Source organism: Cervus elaphus, chromosome 18, assembly GCF_910594005.1.
Source record: "Cervus elaphus chromosome 18, mCerEla1.1, whole genome shotgun sequence".
NCBI lineage: Eukaryota > Metazoa > Chordata > Mammalia > Artiodactyla > Cervidae > Cervus > Cervus elaphus.
The window spans coordinates 64,518,116-64,535,779 of NC_057832.1; the positions used below are offsets into that span (position 1 = coordinate 64,518,116).

The 17,664-nt window shown below is 37.8% G+C and overlaps 1 protein-coding gene across 3 annotated transcripts in view; it reads left to right on the forward strand.

Annotated features, from left to right (window-relative positions):
* The window catches only part of DOCK4 (dedicator of cytokinesis 4), a 473,136-nt gene that overhangs the window by 226,514 nt on the left and 228,958 nt on the right, over window positions 1–17,664 (forward strand). For all 3 annotated transcript variants that reach the window (XM_043872328.1, XM_043872326.1, XM_043872327.1), the window contains exon 8: window positions 5,456–5,607. In XM_043872328.1, coding sequence (XP_043728263.1) covers window positions 5,456–5,607 — 152 coding nt within the window. The remainder of the gene's footprint in view (window positions 1–5,455; window positions 5,608–17,664) is intronic.

Here is a 17,664-nt window from a genome sequence, read left to right on the forward strand (position 1 = left end):
TCCAGTATGCATATGTCTGATTTGAGAAAGTGATTTTTAATACCACATTCAGTTTTTTTTCCCTTTGTCATCAATCTGTTCAGATGATTTAAAGCTCATCATGTCAGTTGGAATAAATTCTTTTTCTGTAAAGAATTTCCTTTACATTGAGCTTCTTGAGAGTGGTGCTTCATGCCGCACCCCTCTCTGATGTTAGTGCTAAGTGGAGTGTCAAGCACAGAGCAAAAACACAGTTAAAGATTGGTTGGAGGGAGGAGGGCAGAGATGATTACAAGTAAAGTTTAAAGTCATCACTAATTCTTAGCTTATGTGTATATAACAAAATCACTAGAATTTGTCAGACACATCCTCTAATGGGATATTTTTATTATAGTTTATTTAACTATTGGGCATCAAATTTTGTCTCTCACTTTTGTTTTAATTTCTCAATCAATCTGAAGTTTCTTCAGAGTGAGCACCATGTCTTATCTCCCTTTGTTACATCTGAGGTCATCTCGTACAGTGCTTTGCACTCAATAAGCAATCACGTAATGGTTTTGCAGTCATTATGATATTATGAGAGGACCATGGCTGTAGATCAAAAAAACTAGGTTTGAATATCATCTCTTCCTTCTACCACTCTCTGATCTTGGATTTATTGCTCAGTGTTTCAGAGCTTCAGTTTCTTCTTCTATTAAACGGAGAAATCATTCTTACCATGTTTGTTTGGGAGATTAAATAAGACATTCATGTGAAATGCCTTTCCTTGGCAGATAACATTTGCAAAGCACCTAAGCATTCAGTCAGTCTTCATTCTTTTCTCATCTTTATTTCATCCTTGTTAAAGAGGCATGGTGGCAAGAATAATTTTTACCTTACATGCTATGTCATTGGGGCTTCCCTGGTAATTCAGGTGTTAAAGAATCCACCTGCAATGCAGGAGACCCCGGTTCGATTCCTGGGTTGGGAAGATCCACTGGAGAAGGGAGAGGCTACCCACTCCAGTATTTTTGGGCTTCCCTGGTGGCTCAGCTAATAAAGAATCAGCCTGCAATGCAGGAGACTGGGTTTGATCCCTGGATTGGAAAGATCCCCTGGAGAAGAGAATTCCGTGGACTGTATAGGCCATGGCATCACAAAGAGTCAGACACGACTGAGTGAATTTCACTATGCTACTTCTTAAAATTAGATTTGACTGCGTTCAGTGAAATAAGTAATAGAAGCTTAGACATGACAGAAATTTATTTCTCTTTGACAGTACACAAGCCCAGGCAGCAGGTCTTGGGCTTGTTTGTGGATTCATGATGTCAGAAGCAAAAAAAGGATCCTTTATCCAGGATGCATCATAGTACAACATGGCTGCAAGAACTCCAGCCATTACATTGCTCTCCAACAGTAGGAAGGAGAATGATTTCTTTCAGTTGACTCAGCTACTTTAATGAGTCCTTTTGGAAACTCCACATAATACTTGCCCTTATATTTCTTTGGCTAGGGCATGGTCACATCCCCATATTTAGCTAGGGATATCAGATATTTGATAAGCAACTAATAGTATCTGACACAAATATGTTTTATTTTCCCAAGTTTGATTTTGTATGCATGTAATTTTATCTATCTGCTTTTTACTTAATGTCATCTGCAGGATGAGAAATTTATTTCATCTCTTTGGACTTTCCAATTTGCTAGTTGTGGCTGCTGGGAGTGTTATGTTGATAGGATTCTGGGATCTCATCTGGGCTGTGATGACTGCCAGATGAGAAGGATTTTTTTGTATTTTATAGCTCAGAACTTAGTCCACAGTCTTCATTCATTAGAAACATGATTTTAAATGAAATTGGGATTCTCCTCCTCCTTTGCATTTTACTGTTTCTGAAGTAAAGACAATACTCCAGGAAACCTCAAATGATTATAAACGTCAGAAGGACATGTTTTCTCTTTAAGGCAGCTTCAAGTTCCTGTTTATGTCCTGGCACAGCAGTAATCAGGTTGTCTGTAGCACTGGCCCTTTTCTCTATGCAATGTAAACATGACTGACTGTGCTGACTTCACCGAGGAGAGTTGGCGGGCACCACCACCAAATCCCTTGTGGCTGGGGGTGGGGGTTGTCTTCGCTATGTCATATTTGAAACACAGGTATTTGCATCTTACTAACTCCATATTGCATCATTAGGGAAAAAAAAAAGTCTTGTTTTCGGTTTTTGATAGCCCTGTTAGCAGATCTTTCTCACCTCATTGTGTTCATCTAAGCAGTAAAATGTGCTAAACCTCACAGTGTTAACATATGTCCACTTGGGTTACTGCCAATGACCAGAGTTCAATCCTTCGCTAAATAAAGAGGACCTTATTGGCTGGATTCTCTAGTTAATTTGTGCATAAGGAGGATCTTTTTAGGAAACTTTCTTGGTTTTTATAAGATCATGTTAGCAGCTTGCTGTGTGATCCTTAGTGGGTAGGCCAGTGGTTCTCGAACATAGAACAGGGTACATTTGGCCATGTCTGTAGACATGTTTTGATTGTCACAGTTGGGGATGTGTGGGCTAGGGGATCAGGAGAGGTGCTACTGACATCTGGCGGGTACATGCCAGAAAATGGGAAACATCCCACAAAGCTCTCACAACGCAGAAAGAACCAGCCCCAATTATCAGTAGTGCTGAAGGTGAGAACCCTGGTATATATAGACAGTTTACCTAGTAACTGATGCATTGGTGAGGATTAAAAATCTGTATCACTTTAATAAGTCTTTGGAATACATCTTTTTCTTTCCACAGTCAAAGGTCTAGTTAAAATGTAAGTACATTTAGAATAACTGCTAGGTGCCTTTGTAACCGTAAATTATTTCAGAGATAGATTTGTCTATTTCAGAGATGGATTTTTGTCTGTGTGTTATAACTATCAAATCATAGCTCTTGAAGTATGAACTTGCCTTTTTCATTTTGCTGTTGTAATAATATCTTCACAGAGATATTTTTAGCAGTTCCCAAAAGTAGTAAATTACCAAAAGATAAACAAGTCTTCATAACCTACTCAAGTTCAAATCCATCTCAGGCTTGGAAACATTATAGGTGAGGGAAGAGAGGTGATTTCAGAGACCAAATATTTCAAGGCAGTAATTATACAAAAGATGAAACAATACGTTTTTCAATCCGCTAGGATTTGCATCTCTCTTCGCGTGATCTTAATCAGTGATTCTCAGCCTTCACTGCACATTAGAATCACCTGGGGAGCTTTTAAAACTTCTCTTCTCTGGACCCCCACCCCCTAGAAATTCTAGTTTAATTGTTCTGGGATAGGACCTGGACATAAGTATTTTTTAAAAGCTCTCTTGGTGATTCTAAAGTGCAGCCAAGGTTGAGAACCACTGATCTAGATATATTGGATTCTCTGCATGTGTAAGGGAGCTAATTCTTCTGTTCAGCGTTTAGTGAATGTCATGTTGGATGCTGGGAACTTTGCACTGTTTGAAGTAAAGACCAGACATCTCCTAGTTCTTATATCTGTTTTTCCAGCTTTAACCTTTAGTAGTTACTCATTTCTTCATAGCAGTTTGTGCTTTGTTACCCTGAACTTATAAGTAAATCAGTAAATAAATGAGCAATTTCAGAAAATAAAAAACTACTTGGGAAACTAAAGAGATGTAGTTTTATGAATGTATGATGCTTCCTTTGCCCTGTTTTAAGGAGTTTTTAAAGTACAAAATAGAGCAACCATCATAGAAAAAAGACAGAATTATGCTTTTTTTCTCTCCAGGAAGCCTTTTCTGGTAATTATGGCCAACACATACCACAACGTTGACGTCCACTTTAAAAGAAAATGCACTTACTCCTCACTTTTACAGAAGCAGGTTCAGTGTCCCTGTTGAGTATACAACAATTATAGATATATTTGGTTAATTGCATTTTTTTTTTTAGCTATTTACTTTTCAAGTGGTTCAGATTAAATGATAAAAGCATGAAAAAATTCTGGTGATTTTATGTTGTTGCATTTATAACTAAATGTAAATAGCATTTTTTTGCATTCAAATCTTGGTTAGTCAGTCATTAGTTGTTTTTTTTTTTTTCAGTCATTAGTTTTTGAACTATACTTAGAAACAGTAAAAGGTGGCTGAGGTAGACAAAGAGTTGTGTACCTTAACTTCAAGCAAAGATATGACTCCTTTGGAGTTTTTTTTTTTTTTTTTTTGAGATCAAGAATATTTATTTTATTTTATTCTATTTTTTTTAAAATTTTTATTTATTTATTTTTTTGTCATACATTGATATGAATCAGCCATAGATTTACACGTATTAGTTCTGCTCAGTGTGGTTCAAGAACTGGCTGAATCATGAACTGTTTGTAACTGACCCAAGTAGAAAGATGGTGAGTAAATGTATAGAAGCCTTTATGACGTTTTGCCATTGCCATGACATTTTGACTGTATTTTATGAAAATATCAACCTGTGGTAGATTAGAGGGGAAAACAGACTGGTCCTTGACTGCAGGTAATTTGAGAAGTGCTATCTAGATGGTTCATAATTCCTTCTCACCCTTTAGCTCTTAGTTAAAGTGTTGCTTTCCCAAAATGCTTTCTCTGACTGCTCAGACACAAGTCAGATCCTCCATTCATCATAGTTGCAATTTTCTATCTGCTTGTGGGACAGTTTTGTTGATAGCTGTTCCCCTTAGTAGAAAAGCTCCACAAAGGCATAGGCTATTTCTGTGTTTACCCATCATTGCATTCCCAGTGTTGGGCATGTTGTAGACACATAACAAATATGTTAATAAATGATCATTTCCATGTTCTCCTCACCCCTGGAACCCTGGGTGATTCCTTTCCTTCCTTAGCATGTGGGAACTCTTACTTCTGGTCCCACCTCTCACATGTAGCCTAGGCTGGCTGTATTAAAAGAGAAACTAGAGATGGACACAGAGACTATTCCTGCCTTTAGACACTCACTGAGTTTTGTAGGTCTGCTTCCCTTTATCTCCACATCAGATTAGAAACATTTTCTTTTTCTAATGATTGAATATCATTTGCCACTGCCTGCCTTGGAAAACTACCAAACCTTTAGTATAATTTAAAAGAACTTTTAATTATGAGAAAAGTGAAATCATAGCTACATTGTTTAGCTCCCATCAGTGAAATGATCAGTTAGATTTTTAATTTAGTCTGATGTTTTAAAAGATGACCCATAATTTGTTCTCACCCTGGGAGTTGACAAGGGACCAGTAGAATCCTTTACATTTTCACGCTGTGAGTTTGTATCATTTTAATGTTAATAATTAAGAAACAAATCTTCTTAAAGTAGGATTCCTGATGGTCTGCAGACTTCAGTAGAAGTTGAAATAAAATTTGGAGTTTAACATCCGACTGGATACCAAATTCACAGCCTAAAAAAAAGCACAGGACATTATGATCACACCACAGCTAACTAGTTTGTTGGGTTCCATCGTTTCCCGTGGCCCACGCTGATCTTGTGTTTTGGTGGACGTCATGCAGATGGAGCATCGACATCGGAAGAAAGATACCCCAGTGCAGGCCAGCAGTCACCACCTCTTTGTGCAGATGAAGAGTCTCATGTGTTCCAATCTGGGAGAGGAGCTTGAGGTCATCTTTTCACTGTTTGACAGTAAAGAGAATCGACCGATCAGGTAAATGCATGTGGAGGTATGACTTGAATTCCTTAATGGTGAAGTGGTAGGTGTTTGCAACTGGCAAACTTTGGGATGTGTGACCTTGTACGCTTTTACTTTATCAGCCTATTTTCTCGCCTTTAGAACTTTATGAATTTCTAAGTTGCGTACCTTCTGGAGGTTTCCCTGAAAATTAAATGACATGAGTCATGAAAAGGTTTGTTTTGAAAAACTCAAAAAGGCCATAGAACCATACTTATTATTAAATGAAAGTATGTCATTGATAGCAGGTCTGTTATTTGTTTGAGTTGTTTTGTATTGATAATGCAAAAAAGACATAATATCTCTAAACCTGAAGTTCATTTGCATCTCAAGGTCAATACATTGTATTTTTCAAATTTTCAATAAACAGTAAATTATTCTTACCCTGTTCACATCAAATGATATTGAGGAAAAACTAAATACTTAGAAACCTTTCCACTAGCGTTTCAAAGGTGGGAAATAATAAACAGTTTTCACATACATTTTTTTCTTTCTCTGTCTTACCTGTTGTATTTCTGTTATGGCAAGTTTTCTGTATTTAAGAAAAACTTACAATGGATGTTTTGGCTGTTATCCAGAAGTCTCAACCTTTTTTGAGACTTCTTTATGTGTAAAAATGTTTTCATCTTAAAGTTGAGCATAATCCACACCATATTTTACATGAAAAAATTTTAGTTTGAAATTAGAATTAATATTATACCACAAATCACACATAATGATCCAACTGTACCCCACTTTAAAAAATAATACTTACTAAAATAAGTGTTGACAGTTTTAGGCAACAATGAGCTGCATATTATTTTATAAACACAAACTATTTCTTTTCTGGTAAAAAGAAAATCTTTTTTTAAGGAAATCTGTGTGAAGTTTGTTTTTAATGCGTTTATAGCCATATAATCTTTTAATTAGCTTATATGTTATTCATTGCCTGCTAGAAAGTATACTTTCTATTTCCTAACAGTGAACTGTGTCCATAGAGTTTAAAGGTGTTGGTTTATACAGCAAGGGCAAGATTTATGAGGTGTGGAAGTAATGATGGGAATACAGTTTCAAATCTACTTTATACACTGTTGCAGGAAATGAGTCAGTGAGTTAAAAGAACCTTTCCCCTTCCCAAATCAACACCACTAAAAAGGGAAGATAAAGGCCTGAAAAAAGGATCCACGTTACAGTTTAGCACTGACTTTAGAGATGTGAAAGATTCCTTAGAGATAATACCTGCTTACACATTGAAGTGTTTTAGAAAGCTTGGTTTCCAGGTAGTGTAATTTAACCAATGGCTTTGTAACATTGTCTGTGTCATGTATGGTCTCTGAAATATTTAATGAACTGTATGGAGTGTAAAATGGAGAAAGGAGGTCAAGCTTTTGCTCATTCCTGTTCAGCTAAAGTTTTTGAGGAATATACATTCCCCTTTGCCAGTAATTTTCAAATGGCATTGACATAAGATTAATATTAGCTTGTCTCTCAGTTTTGTCTTGTTATAAACATTTTGAGATTTTCTAAAACATTCCTTCAGGCTTTGACTGACAGAGTTCCTCCTCTTTTATTCCTGTTTACTTGGTGAAAGTAGGAAAAAAAACCTGGGTGCAGAAACAAAATACTGTTTCTGTGGTTCCTAGGTTCTGCCCAGAAGCTGGGTCTATGATGTGATTGGGCTGTATCTGTGCCTGACTCCCTCCTCCAGCCTCCAGGCTTCCCCTCTCTCCATCAAACCCTTTCTTCCCCCAACTCCTCTCCTCCTGCTTCCCCTCTCTAATCTCCATTTCCCTCTGTGACACCCCTGGTGTAGAATGACCTTGGAGAAATCAAGCCTGAATCTCTCTCCCTTGCTTCTACTTGATGAGTTTGGCCATGGGCTCTCAGCTCCCAAACTCATCATCTCTATGAAGTTGATTGGCAAAAGAATGAGGAAGAATGAAAATACACAATTACTAGGTGTTTGGAAGGATCTCAAATTTCTTAACTTTCTGAGGTTTCAGATGGTGGTGATTATTCTTTTAGGGAGTGTTCAAAACCTTGCTATGAGTAGCTTGGACTCATACTTACCTTTTGAAGAGGCCTTGGGATGCACAGATCTGAGAACAAGCTTGATTCTTGTCTCTGCAGTTGAATGCTGCTGCCCTGACCCTTTAACTTAACCTCTGTCTTGTTCTTCATATTGAAACTGGTGACAAGTCTTGTTTCCTTCATTGCTTCTGGCAGAGCTGAGCATTGCAAAATAGTTGCATCTTCTCAGAAAAAGGTAGTATAAAGCCAAAATATGATATTTGAGGCATTGTTGTATTTCTTCTTATGCCCAACAGCGAATGTAGTGTGAGATGTGTGGGTTATTTTTTTCTCGTTAACAGTTTTTCTCCTTTAAATATAACAGTATACTTTTTTTCATTTTTTGATTTGCATACATACAGAGATTATAACTGCTTCTCACCTCCTTGAGTTACATTTGCAGGTTTACCATGTGGCAGGCCGTAAGATAAACTCTCCAGTGTGCTCTGGCATGTAAACTTAGAAACAATGAGGTAAATAACATCACTATCACCTATAAAAGATGAGGTTTAGAGAGAGAAAGTAATGGATGTGTGAGTATTTTAAGATCAACTCATACTATTTTTTAAAGCTTCTTTTAAAAATTTCAGATGTATTAAAAAGTAGAATAGTGTCATAAAGCTTCATAGACCCACCACCAGTGACAACAGTGATCAACTCAGGGCTGATCTTGTTTCAACTACATATCTTTCCAGTCCTCCTCTTTGCTCCCAGCTTATATGGAGGCAAATCCCTGAGATCAAATTTTCACATGTAAATATTTCAGGGTACACCTATCTGAAAAAAAAAAAAAAGAAAAAAACTAAAAAAAATCTTGTCATTCAGTCGCTAAGTCATGTCCGACTCTTTGCAATCTCATTGACTGCAGCACGCCAGTCCTCACTGTCTTTCCCTGCCAAATAAATATTCCCTTAACATCATCAAATATCTGTTTTTGGTCAGTATTCTGTTCTGCTATTGACCGATGATTATTGTTTTACAGATTCTAGATAAGGAATTTGTAATTCATGAGACCCAAATAAAGTCCACCCATTGTATGATTGATAAGTTTCACGGGTCACCTTTCATATGTAGTTTCCCTTTCCCTCTCTCTTTTTTAAATTCCTTCTAATTTATTTGCTGAAGAGACTGGATCATGATTTTCCTTTCTTTTTCTGCATTTGAAGTCCAATCCAAACAATGAAATTTAGTAGGCAAAAGATGGTGTAATTCAGGGAATGCTGCTGCTGCTGCTACGTAGCTTTAGTTGTGTCCAACTCTGTGCAACCTCATAGACGGCAGCCCACCAGACTCCCCTGTCCCTGGGATTCTCCAGGCAAGAACATTGGAGTGGGTTGCCATTTCCTTCTCCGTTAGGGAATGCATTTGTTGGTAAATAGGATCATTAGTGCTGAAATTTACAAAAAGAGAAAATACAGTCTAAGTGTAATTTTATGGCATTGTGCTGACCATTAATCATGGGAAATAACCTTGTCCAGGTACAGATGGGGGGACCAACATGTACAAAGCCCGTAGAGGTTTGATTAGGAAAGAAATAAGTTTATTCCTTTCATAAGGCAGACAACTGGCTAGAATTTATTCATTTAACTTCTCTAAGAATCAAACAGCCAGCATTTTATTAAGCACATCTGCCAGAGTTTGTTTTAAATACTTTATATTATATGCCCTGATTGTATAGGTGAGGAAGTCAGGCACAGTAAGGTCAGGAAACTGGCCTGAGTTTACCAAACTGGTAAGAGGTGAAGCAGAGTGGCAGGCCAGCTACGTGGCCCCAAAGTCTGCCCTCTGAACACCACCCCATCGGCCTCGTCAAGGGCTTCTGGACATTTCCATCACAGCAAGATTTCATTAGCCAGAGTGAGAGCTCCAGAGACTGGTAGCCCTAATAATAAATTGTGACAACTTATTGGTAATGATAACACTGAAACTAATATAGGACCTCAGAAATATTCTATACTATAGAAATTGTTTTTAAAATCGAATCCTTTGTTGTGCAAAAGCTTTTGAATTTAATTAGGTCCCATTTGTTTATTTTTGCTTTTATTTCCAATATTCTGGGAGGTGGGTCATAGAGGATTCTACTGTGATTTATGTCGGAGAGTGTTTTGCCTATGTTCTCCTCTAGGAGTTTTATAGTTTCTGGTCTTACATTTAGATCTTTAATCCATTTTGAGTTTATTTTTGTGTATGGTGTTAGAAAGTGTTCTAGTTTCATTCTTTTACAAGTGGTGACCAGTTTTCCCAGCACCACTTGTTAAAGAGGTTGTCTTTTTTCCATTGTATATCCTTGCCTCCTTTGTCTAAGATAAGGTGTCCATAGGTACATGGATTTATCTCTGGGCTTTCTATTCTGTTCCATTGATCTATATTTCTGTCTTTGTGCCAGTACCATACTGTCTTGATGACTGTGACTTTGTCGTAAAGCCTGAAGTCAAGCAGGTTGATTCCTCCAGTTCCATTCTTCTTTCTCAAGATTGCTTTGGCTATTCGAGATTTTTTTTGTATTTCCATACAAATTGTGAAATTATTTGTTCTAGTTCTGTGAAAAATACCGTTGGTAGCTTGATAGGGATTACATTGAATCTATAGATTGCTTTGGGTAGTACAGTCATTTTCACAATATTGATTCTTCCAATCCATGAACACGGTATATTTCTCCATCTAAATAAACTTAAAAGTTTTTGCACAACAAAGGAAACTATAAGCAAGGTGAAAAGACAGCCTTCAGAATGGGAGAAAATAATAGCAAACAAAGCAACAGACAAAGGATTCATCTCAAAAATATACAAGCAACTCCTGTAGTTCAATTCCAGAAAAATAAATGACCCAGTCAAAAAAATGGGCCAAAGAACTAAACAGACATTTCCCCAAAGAAGACATACAGATGGCTAACAAACACATGAAAAGATGCTCAACATCACTCATTATCAGAGAAATGCAAATCAAAACCACAATGAGGTACCATTACACACCAGTCAGGATGGCTGCTATCCAAAAGTCTACAAGCAATAAATGCTGGAGAGGGTGTGGAAAAAAGGAAACCCTCTTACACTGTTGGTGGGAATGCAAACTATTATAGTCACTATAGAGAACAGTGTGGAGATTTCTTAAAAAACTGGAAATAGAACTGCCATATGACCCAGGAATCCCACTCCTGGGCATACACACCGAGGAAACCAGATCTGAAAGAGACACGTGTACCCCAATGTTCATCGCAGCACTGTTTATAATAGTCAGGACATGGAAGCAACCTAGATGCCCATCAGCAGATGAATGGATAAGGAAGCGATGGTACATATACACAATGGAATATTACTCAGCCATTAAAAAGAATACATTTGAATCAGTCCTAATGAGATGGATGAAACTGGAGCCCCTTATACAGAGTGAAGTAAGCCAGAAAGATAAAAACCAATACAGTATACTAACGCATATATGTGGAATTTAAAAAGATGGTAACGATAACCCTATATGCAAAATAGAAAAAGAGACACAGATGTACAGAACAGATTTTTGGACTCTGTGGGAGAAGCCGAGGGTGGGATGTTCTGAGAGAATAGCATTGAAACAAGTATACTATAAAGGGTGAGACAGATCACCAGCCCAGGTTGGATGCATGAAACGTGCTCAAGGCTGGTACACTGGGAAGACCCAGAGGGGTGGGATGGGGAGGGAGGCGGGTGGGGGGATCAGGATGGGGAACACATGTAAATACATGGTGGATTCATGTCAATGTATGGCAAAAACCACTACAATGTATTGCAAAAACCACTACAATGTTTTAAATTAATTAGCCTCCAACTAATAAAAATAGATGAAAATAAATAAATAAAAGTGAGTCCTTCTCAAGATACTTGAAGAATAGCAACATAGCACTGACTCTTACCATGTACTAGTGATCAAAACGTTGAGTTAGTACTTGGAGATATCAAATGCAAAAGGAATCAGCACGTGAAGATTACTCGCTTCTACTTCACCATGTGCATCAAAGCACACAGTATTTCCTCAGTACCAGGAGGGGTATGTTCTCTGACAGAAACTTAGAACAATGTGTCATTGATGCTGGATGATATTTAGAAAGCCCATTAGTATTTCCAAACAGTTTCTGCGTGAAGATGGCCTCTAGTGTTAATCCTCTGATGCATGTTGCAGATGCCTTTTACTGTACCGGAAAGAGTCAGACATATTCTAACAGCATGTTGCTAATGTACACCTAGCCCATGCTTATTTTCCAATTTTCCCTCATTTGTTTAACAACATCTGCCACGGTGGGTACAGCTACACACTGAACTCAGTTATAAGGAGAAATAACGTACTTTTCCTGAGTGAGTTTTTCCCAGTCTTTGACATAATTTCTCACCATAAAAGGTAATTTCTTTTTTTTTAAATGTAATTTCTTAGTTTAAAAAATATTTACTCAATTAAGTTTTATAGGAGTAAAATATTTTTAGAGCACATCTATCTGGTTGAAAGTTTGTAATTTCTCCAGGCTATAAGGGTATAGCTAGAAAAGTCAGGGAGTCAATTCCCTAGATAGCATCTGTAATTTTATTCAGTTCTATTCATTTCATTTAACTAACATATATTGCTTACCATGTGCCAGACACTGTTTTCTAAGCTGTTTAAAAAATATTAACTTATGTATCCCTTGTAACAACCCTATGAGGTAGGCACTATTAGTATAGTCTTTCCTTGGTATCTGTGGGGAATTGGTTCCAGGACACCCCTCAGGTACCAAATACCACAGTTACTCAAGTCCCTTATATAAAATGACATAGTATTTGCATATAACCTGTGCACATCCTCCCATGTACTCTTAATCATCTCTAGATTACTTAGAATACCTAATAAAATATAAATCCTGTCTAAATAGTTGCTTTTTTGGAAAACTTTATGGAATTTTTTTTTTCCTGAACATTTTCTGTCTACAGTTGGTTGAATCTGCAGATGTATTGCCTATAGATACAGAAGACTGACTATGTCCTCATTATTATCCATGGGGAAACTTATTAATCAGAGAGATTAATAACTTGCCAAAGGCCACACAGCTGGTATATACAGTGAGACCGTATTTTAACATGCTGTTTGATCAGGCATCAGTATCCTTAATAACTTTTCTATACCCATTCTCATGAACTTCAATGTTAATAGTATTCTGTTTGCTTCCTCAACCGATTTTTAAATCACCAGTATATAGCAAGGTCAGAGAAGGCAATGGCATCCCACTCCAGTACTCTTGCCTGGAAACTCCCACGGACAGAGGAGCCTGGTAGGCTGCAGTCCATGGGGTCGCTAAGAGTTGGACATGACTGAGCGACTTCACGTTCACTTTTCACTTTCATGCATTGGAGAAGGAAATGGCAATTCACTCTAGTGTTCTTGCCATTTCCTTCCCAGGGACGGGGGAGCCTGGTGGGCTGCCATCTATGGGGTCGCATAGAGTCGGACACGACTGAAGTGACTTAGCAGCAGCAGCAGCAGCAGCAGCAGCATATAGCAAGATGTCTGTTGAAGGTTTTTTTGTGTGTGTGTGTGTGTTTTTAAGAAACTGAAGTGAAAGAAGCTTGAGCTTACTAAGAATTGACAGGAAGGATCCAGTAACATGGGAAAGGTTACACTCGGGGAGCAGCAGAGGTCTGGATCAAGGTCCCTTAGGGGAGGTATCAGGAAACAGGCTTGAAATTGCAGGTGGGAAGACCAGCCAAGGAGCAGAGAAGGGGAGAAAGGGCAGAGTGTGGATATGCATAACCTGGGGCACAGGACTGGGAATATCAGGGAGAGGGGATTTGTGCAAAGATATCAAACCACAGCTTTGATATCACAGACAACTAAAATACCACAGACAACTAAAATAAAGTGAGTATCACAATAAAGGAAGTCACGTGGATGTTTTGGTTTCCTAGTGCATATAAAAGTTATGTTTACACTATACTATAGTTTTTTAAGAGTACAGGAGTGTTCTGTCTGAAAAAAATGAATGTGCATATCTTAATCAAAAACACTTTATTGCTAAAATACACTGACCATTGTCTGAGCCCTCATCTTTTTTGCTGGTGGACTATCTTGCTTTGATTTTGATGGCTACTGATTGATCTGGATGGTGGTTAGTGAAGGCTCGGTGGCTGTGGCAATTTCTTCAGCTAAGACAGAAGTGAAATTTGCTCTATCCGTTGACTTTTTTTAACATGTTTTATCTCTCTATAGTATGCTATGCTGTTTTATAGCCTTCTACCCACAGCAGAGCTTCTTTCCAAAACGGGAGTCAACCCTTTCAAACTCTGCCTTATCAACTATGTTTATATTATATTCTAGGTCCTTTGTTGTCATTTCAACCATCTTCACAGCATCTTCACCGGAAGTAGCTTTCATCTCAGGAAACCACTTTTGTTGCTTATCCTTAAGAAGCAACTTCTCATCCATTCAAGGTTTAAATGTGAGATTGTGGCAATTTAGTCACATCTTCAGGCTCTACTTCTAATTCCAGTTCTCTTGCTATTGCTACCACATGTACAATTACTATCTCCACTGAGGTTTTGAACTCCTCAAACTCACCCATAAGGATTAGATAAACTTCTTCCAAGCTCCTGTTAATGTTATTTGGACATCTTCCCATGAAGCACAAGTGTTCTTAATGGCTTCTTGAATGATGAATCCTTTCAGAAGGCTTTCAGTTGGCTTTGCCCATCTGAGCCACCAGGGAAGCCCTATTTACATATTAATGTGTCAGTTAATCTACAACAGAGTGTAAGTTACATGGACCAGTGATAATGACATGGTCCTTTTTGTTGACTATTTCCCATATAAGTTTTGCTACTTTGGTTACTGCTGTATTCTAAGTTTTAGGACTAATCTGTTACTGTATTTCATTCTTATCAGAGAATATATTTATTATGACCTAAGTGCCACCAAGGCTTCCCTGGTGGCTCAGATGGTGAAGAATTTGCCCTCAATGTAGAAGACCCAGGTTTGATCCCTGGGTTGGGAAGATCCCCTAGAGAAGGGAATGGCAACCCACTCCACTAATCTTGTCTGCCGAATCCCACGGACAGAGGAGCCTAGCAGGCTACAGTCCATGGGATTTCAGAGAGTGGGGCACAACTGAGCAACTAGCATTCCTACTGCTAAGTGCCGCCAGTGGGTTCTCGGCTTATTATAGGTCTGCTTGTGTGTGCAGACTGCTGGTGTGGGCTTCTGTTTGAGAAAATAGCAGCAGAGTAGTGCTTCTAAAAAAGTCTTATTCTAGTGATTAAATACAAAAAGTCCTTTCATGTAATTAAGTTCAGATAAAGTTGACTTTCTTGCTGGTGCCTAACTCACTTACTTGACTAAAGTTGTGTTTTTTCTACCATCACACAGTTGAACTCTCCATTAAATGCTTCATTTCTGTATAAATTTTATATTGCCTAAAACTGCCTTCTTTTTCAGTATACTCAAGTCTGTTATTTAAGTAAAATTGATGAATATTATTGGTGAGGCACAGATTTCTTTTATTTTTAATTGGAGGATAATTGCTTTACCCTATGGTGTTGGTTTCTGCCATATATCAACAGCCTAGATATAGATATGTCCCCATCCTCTCGAGCCTCCCTCCTACCTCCCACCCCACCCCTCTAGGTTGACACAGAGCACTGGTTTGAGATCCCTGAGTCACATAGCACCTTCCCCACTTGCTATCTCTTTTACATATGGTCATGTGTATGTTTTCCATGCTCAAATTGTCTCTCAATTTGTCCCACCCCTCTCCTTCCCCAACTGTGTCCACAAGTCTTCTCTATGTCTGCGTCTGCATTGCTGCCCTGCAAATAGGTTCATCAGTACTATCTTTCTAGATTATATATGTATGTGTTAATGCATGATATTTGTTTTTCTCTTTCTGACTAATTTCATTCTGTTTAATAGGCTCTAGTTTCATCCACCTCCCTAGAACTGACTCAAATGCTTTCCTTTTTATGGCTGAGTAGAATTCCATTATATATATATATATATATATATACACACACACAAACACACACACACACACCATAACTTCTTTATCCATTCATCTGTCGATGAACATCTAGGTTGCTTCCATGTCCTAGCTTGCAGATTTTTTTTTACATGAGCCAATTCTGAACTATGAAATTTATCTGAAATCCTCTCCATACTCAAGATGTATATCTTGTATCTTACAGGTACCATTCTATAGTACAGAAATGGTCAGACTCTGTAGTCAGAGGACCCTCCACTGTCATTCAGTAGCTCCATCAGCCTGAGCAAGTGAATTCATGTCTCTTATGGCTGTAATTTGTCTGCTAAGTGAAGATAAGAATAGTACTTGTCTCATGGAATTGTTTTAGGATTACATGAGATAATGCATATACTTCTTAGTCTAATGCTTGACACTGGATCATTGGTCAGTAATTATAAGCTATGATGATGATGATTTAAAACAAAACAAAAAACTAGGAAATGCACTTTAACATAACCAGAAATGATATGTGGTATTTGGTCTTGAATTCTTAAAGGAGTCATATATTTTAAGGAAGTATTATTAATCTTTAAAGTGTATGTTATTATAGTTGCATAAGATTTGGAGAGACTAGTAAACATGTGGAACAGCATCCAGGGATATGCTTTGCTTTTAAATACTTTAGCAACAGAAAAAAAGAAAAAAAGAGGGAGAAGGAAGAAAGGGAGAAAGAAAAAGGAGAAGAAAGAAAGAAGGAACAAAGAGAAGTAGGTGGAGCAATGTGGCAGAATTGAATGGTTGTAAATTTCCTATGATATAAGATCTGTGCGTGCTTTGTTTACCTTTTAGCATATAGTGTGTATGATAATGCATTATCTCCTTGAAATTATCAATTTTCTATGCATACAAGCAGTAAAACAATGAAGGCAGGCCTTTTTCTCAGTTTCTTTGAAAGATGATAGATTTATTACTCTGATCTAGTCACTAGCCCCATACATGGTTTGGATTCCATTCTGCTTGGAATAATATTCCTGGGTTCCTATAAACTGACAATAATATTTTTGATATTATATTTGGCAGAACTTAACAGGAATGTTTTCTGAAGGTCTAGGACATTCAGTGTTACAGTAACAAATATATTATAGTAATATTGTCTTTAAAGTGTAAAGTCTGACTCATATATAAAATAAAATAGGCGACTTTTAGAAGATGAATGTTCTGTGAGAGGAAATACCTTATATGCTTAAGCAAAATTCTATGTCTATATAAGGACCAGGTTCCCAGAAACTCTGAATTAATAGAGGTTTGTCCAAAACAACAAGGTCCTCCTGTATAGCACAGGGAACTATATTCAGTATACTGTGATAAAGTGTAATGGAAAAGAATATGAAAAAGAATGTATGCATATATATACATATATTTATATGTGTATAACCTAGTCACTTTGCTTATACAGAGAAATTAACACATCATAAATCAATTATATTTCAATAAAATAAATTTTATAAACAATAATAATAGAGGTTTGTCCTCCCAAAGGTGAGGAATTTCTACATGTACATGACTGGCGTGTTACCTCTCGCCACTCCCTTGTTCATTCATGCACTGGTCTTACGGTCACAGAAGCAGCAGTGGGATGCCTGTGGCATGAGGCCCTGCTGGAGACTCACAGGTGACTTCTGGGGCAGATGGCAGAAGGGATGCAGGGCACCCATGAAGAAATTAATTTGAGAAAGAGGAAGGTTGCTGCTTCTACTAATGTGGGAGGAAGGGAGGGCAGCGAAATGAGTTTCAGATGTTGAAATGGAAAAGACGGCCTGGGTCTGTGGCCTTGACCTTTCATAAGAAAAGTGGAGGAACAAGATGAACTGCTGTTGGAGAGCAGAAAGGAGAATGAAAGGGAGCTCAGGGCGGAAAGTGAGTTGCACAAACGAGGTCAGTGGCCTTTGAGCACAAATGTGATAGGAAGTGAGCTACTGATGAATAACGGAATCGCCGAGCTCAGGAAGGCCGCTGCAAGAGAGATGTCTGAAACT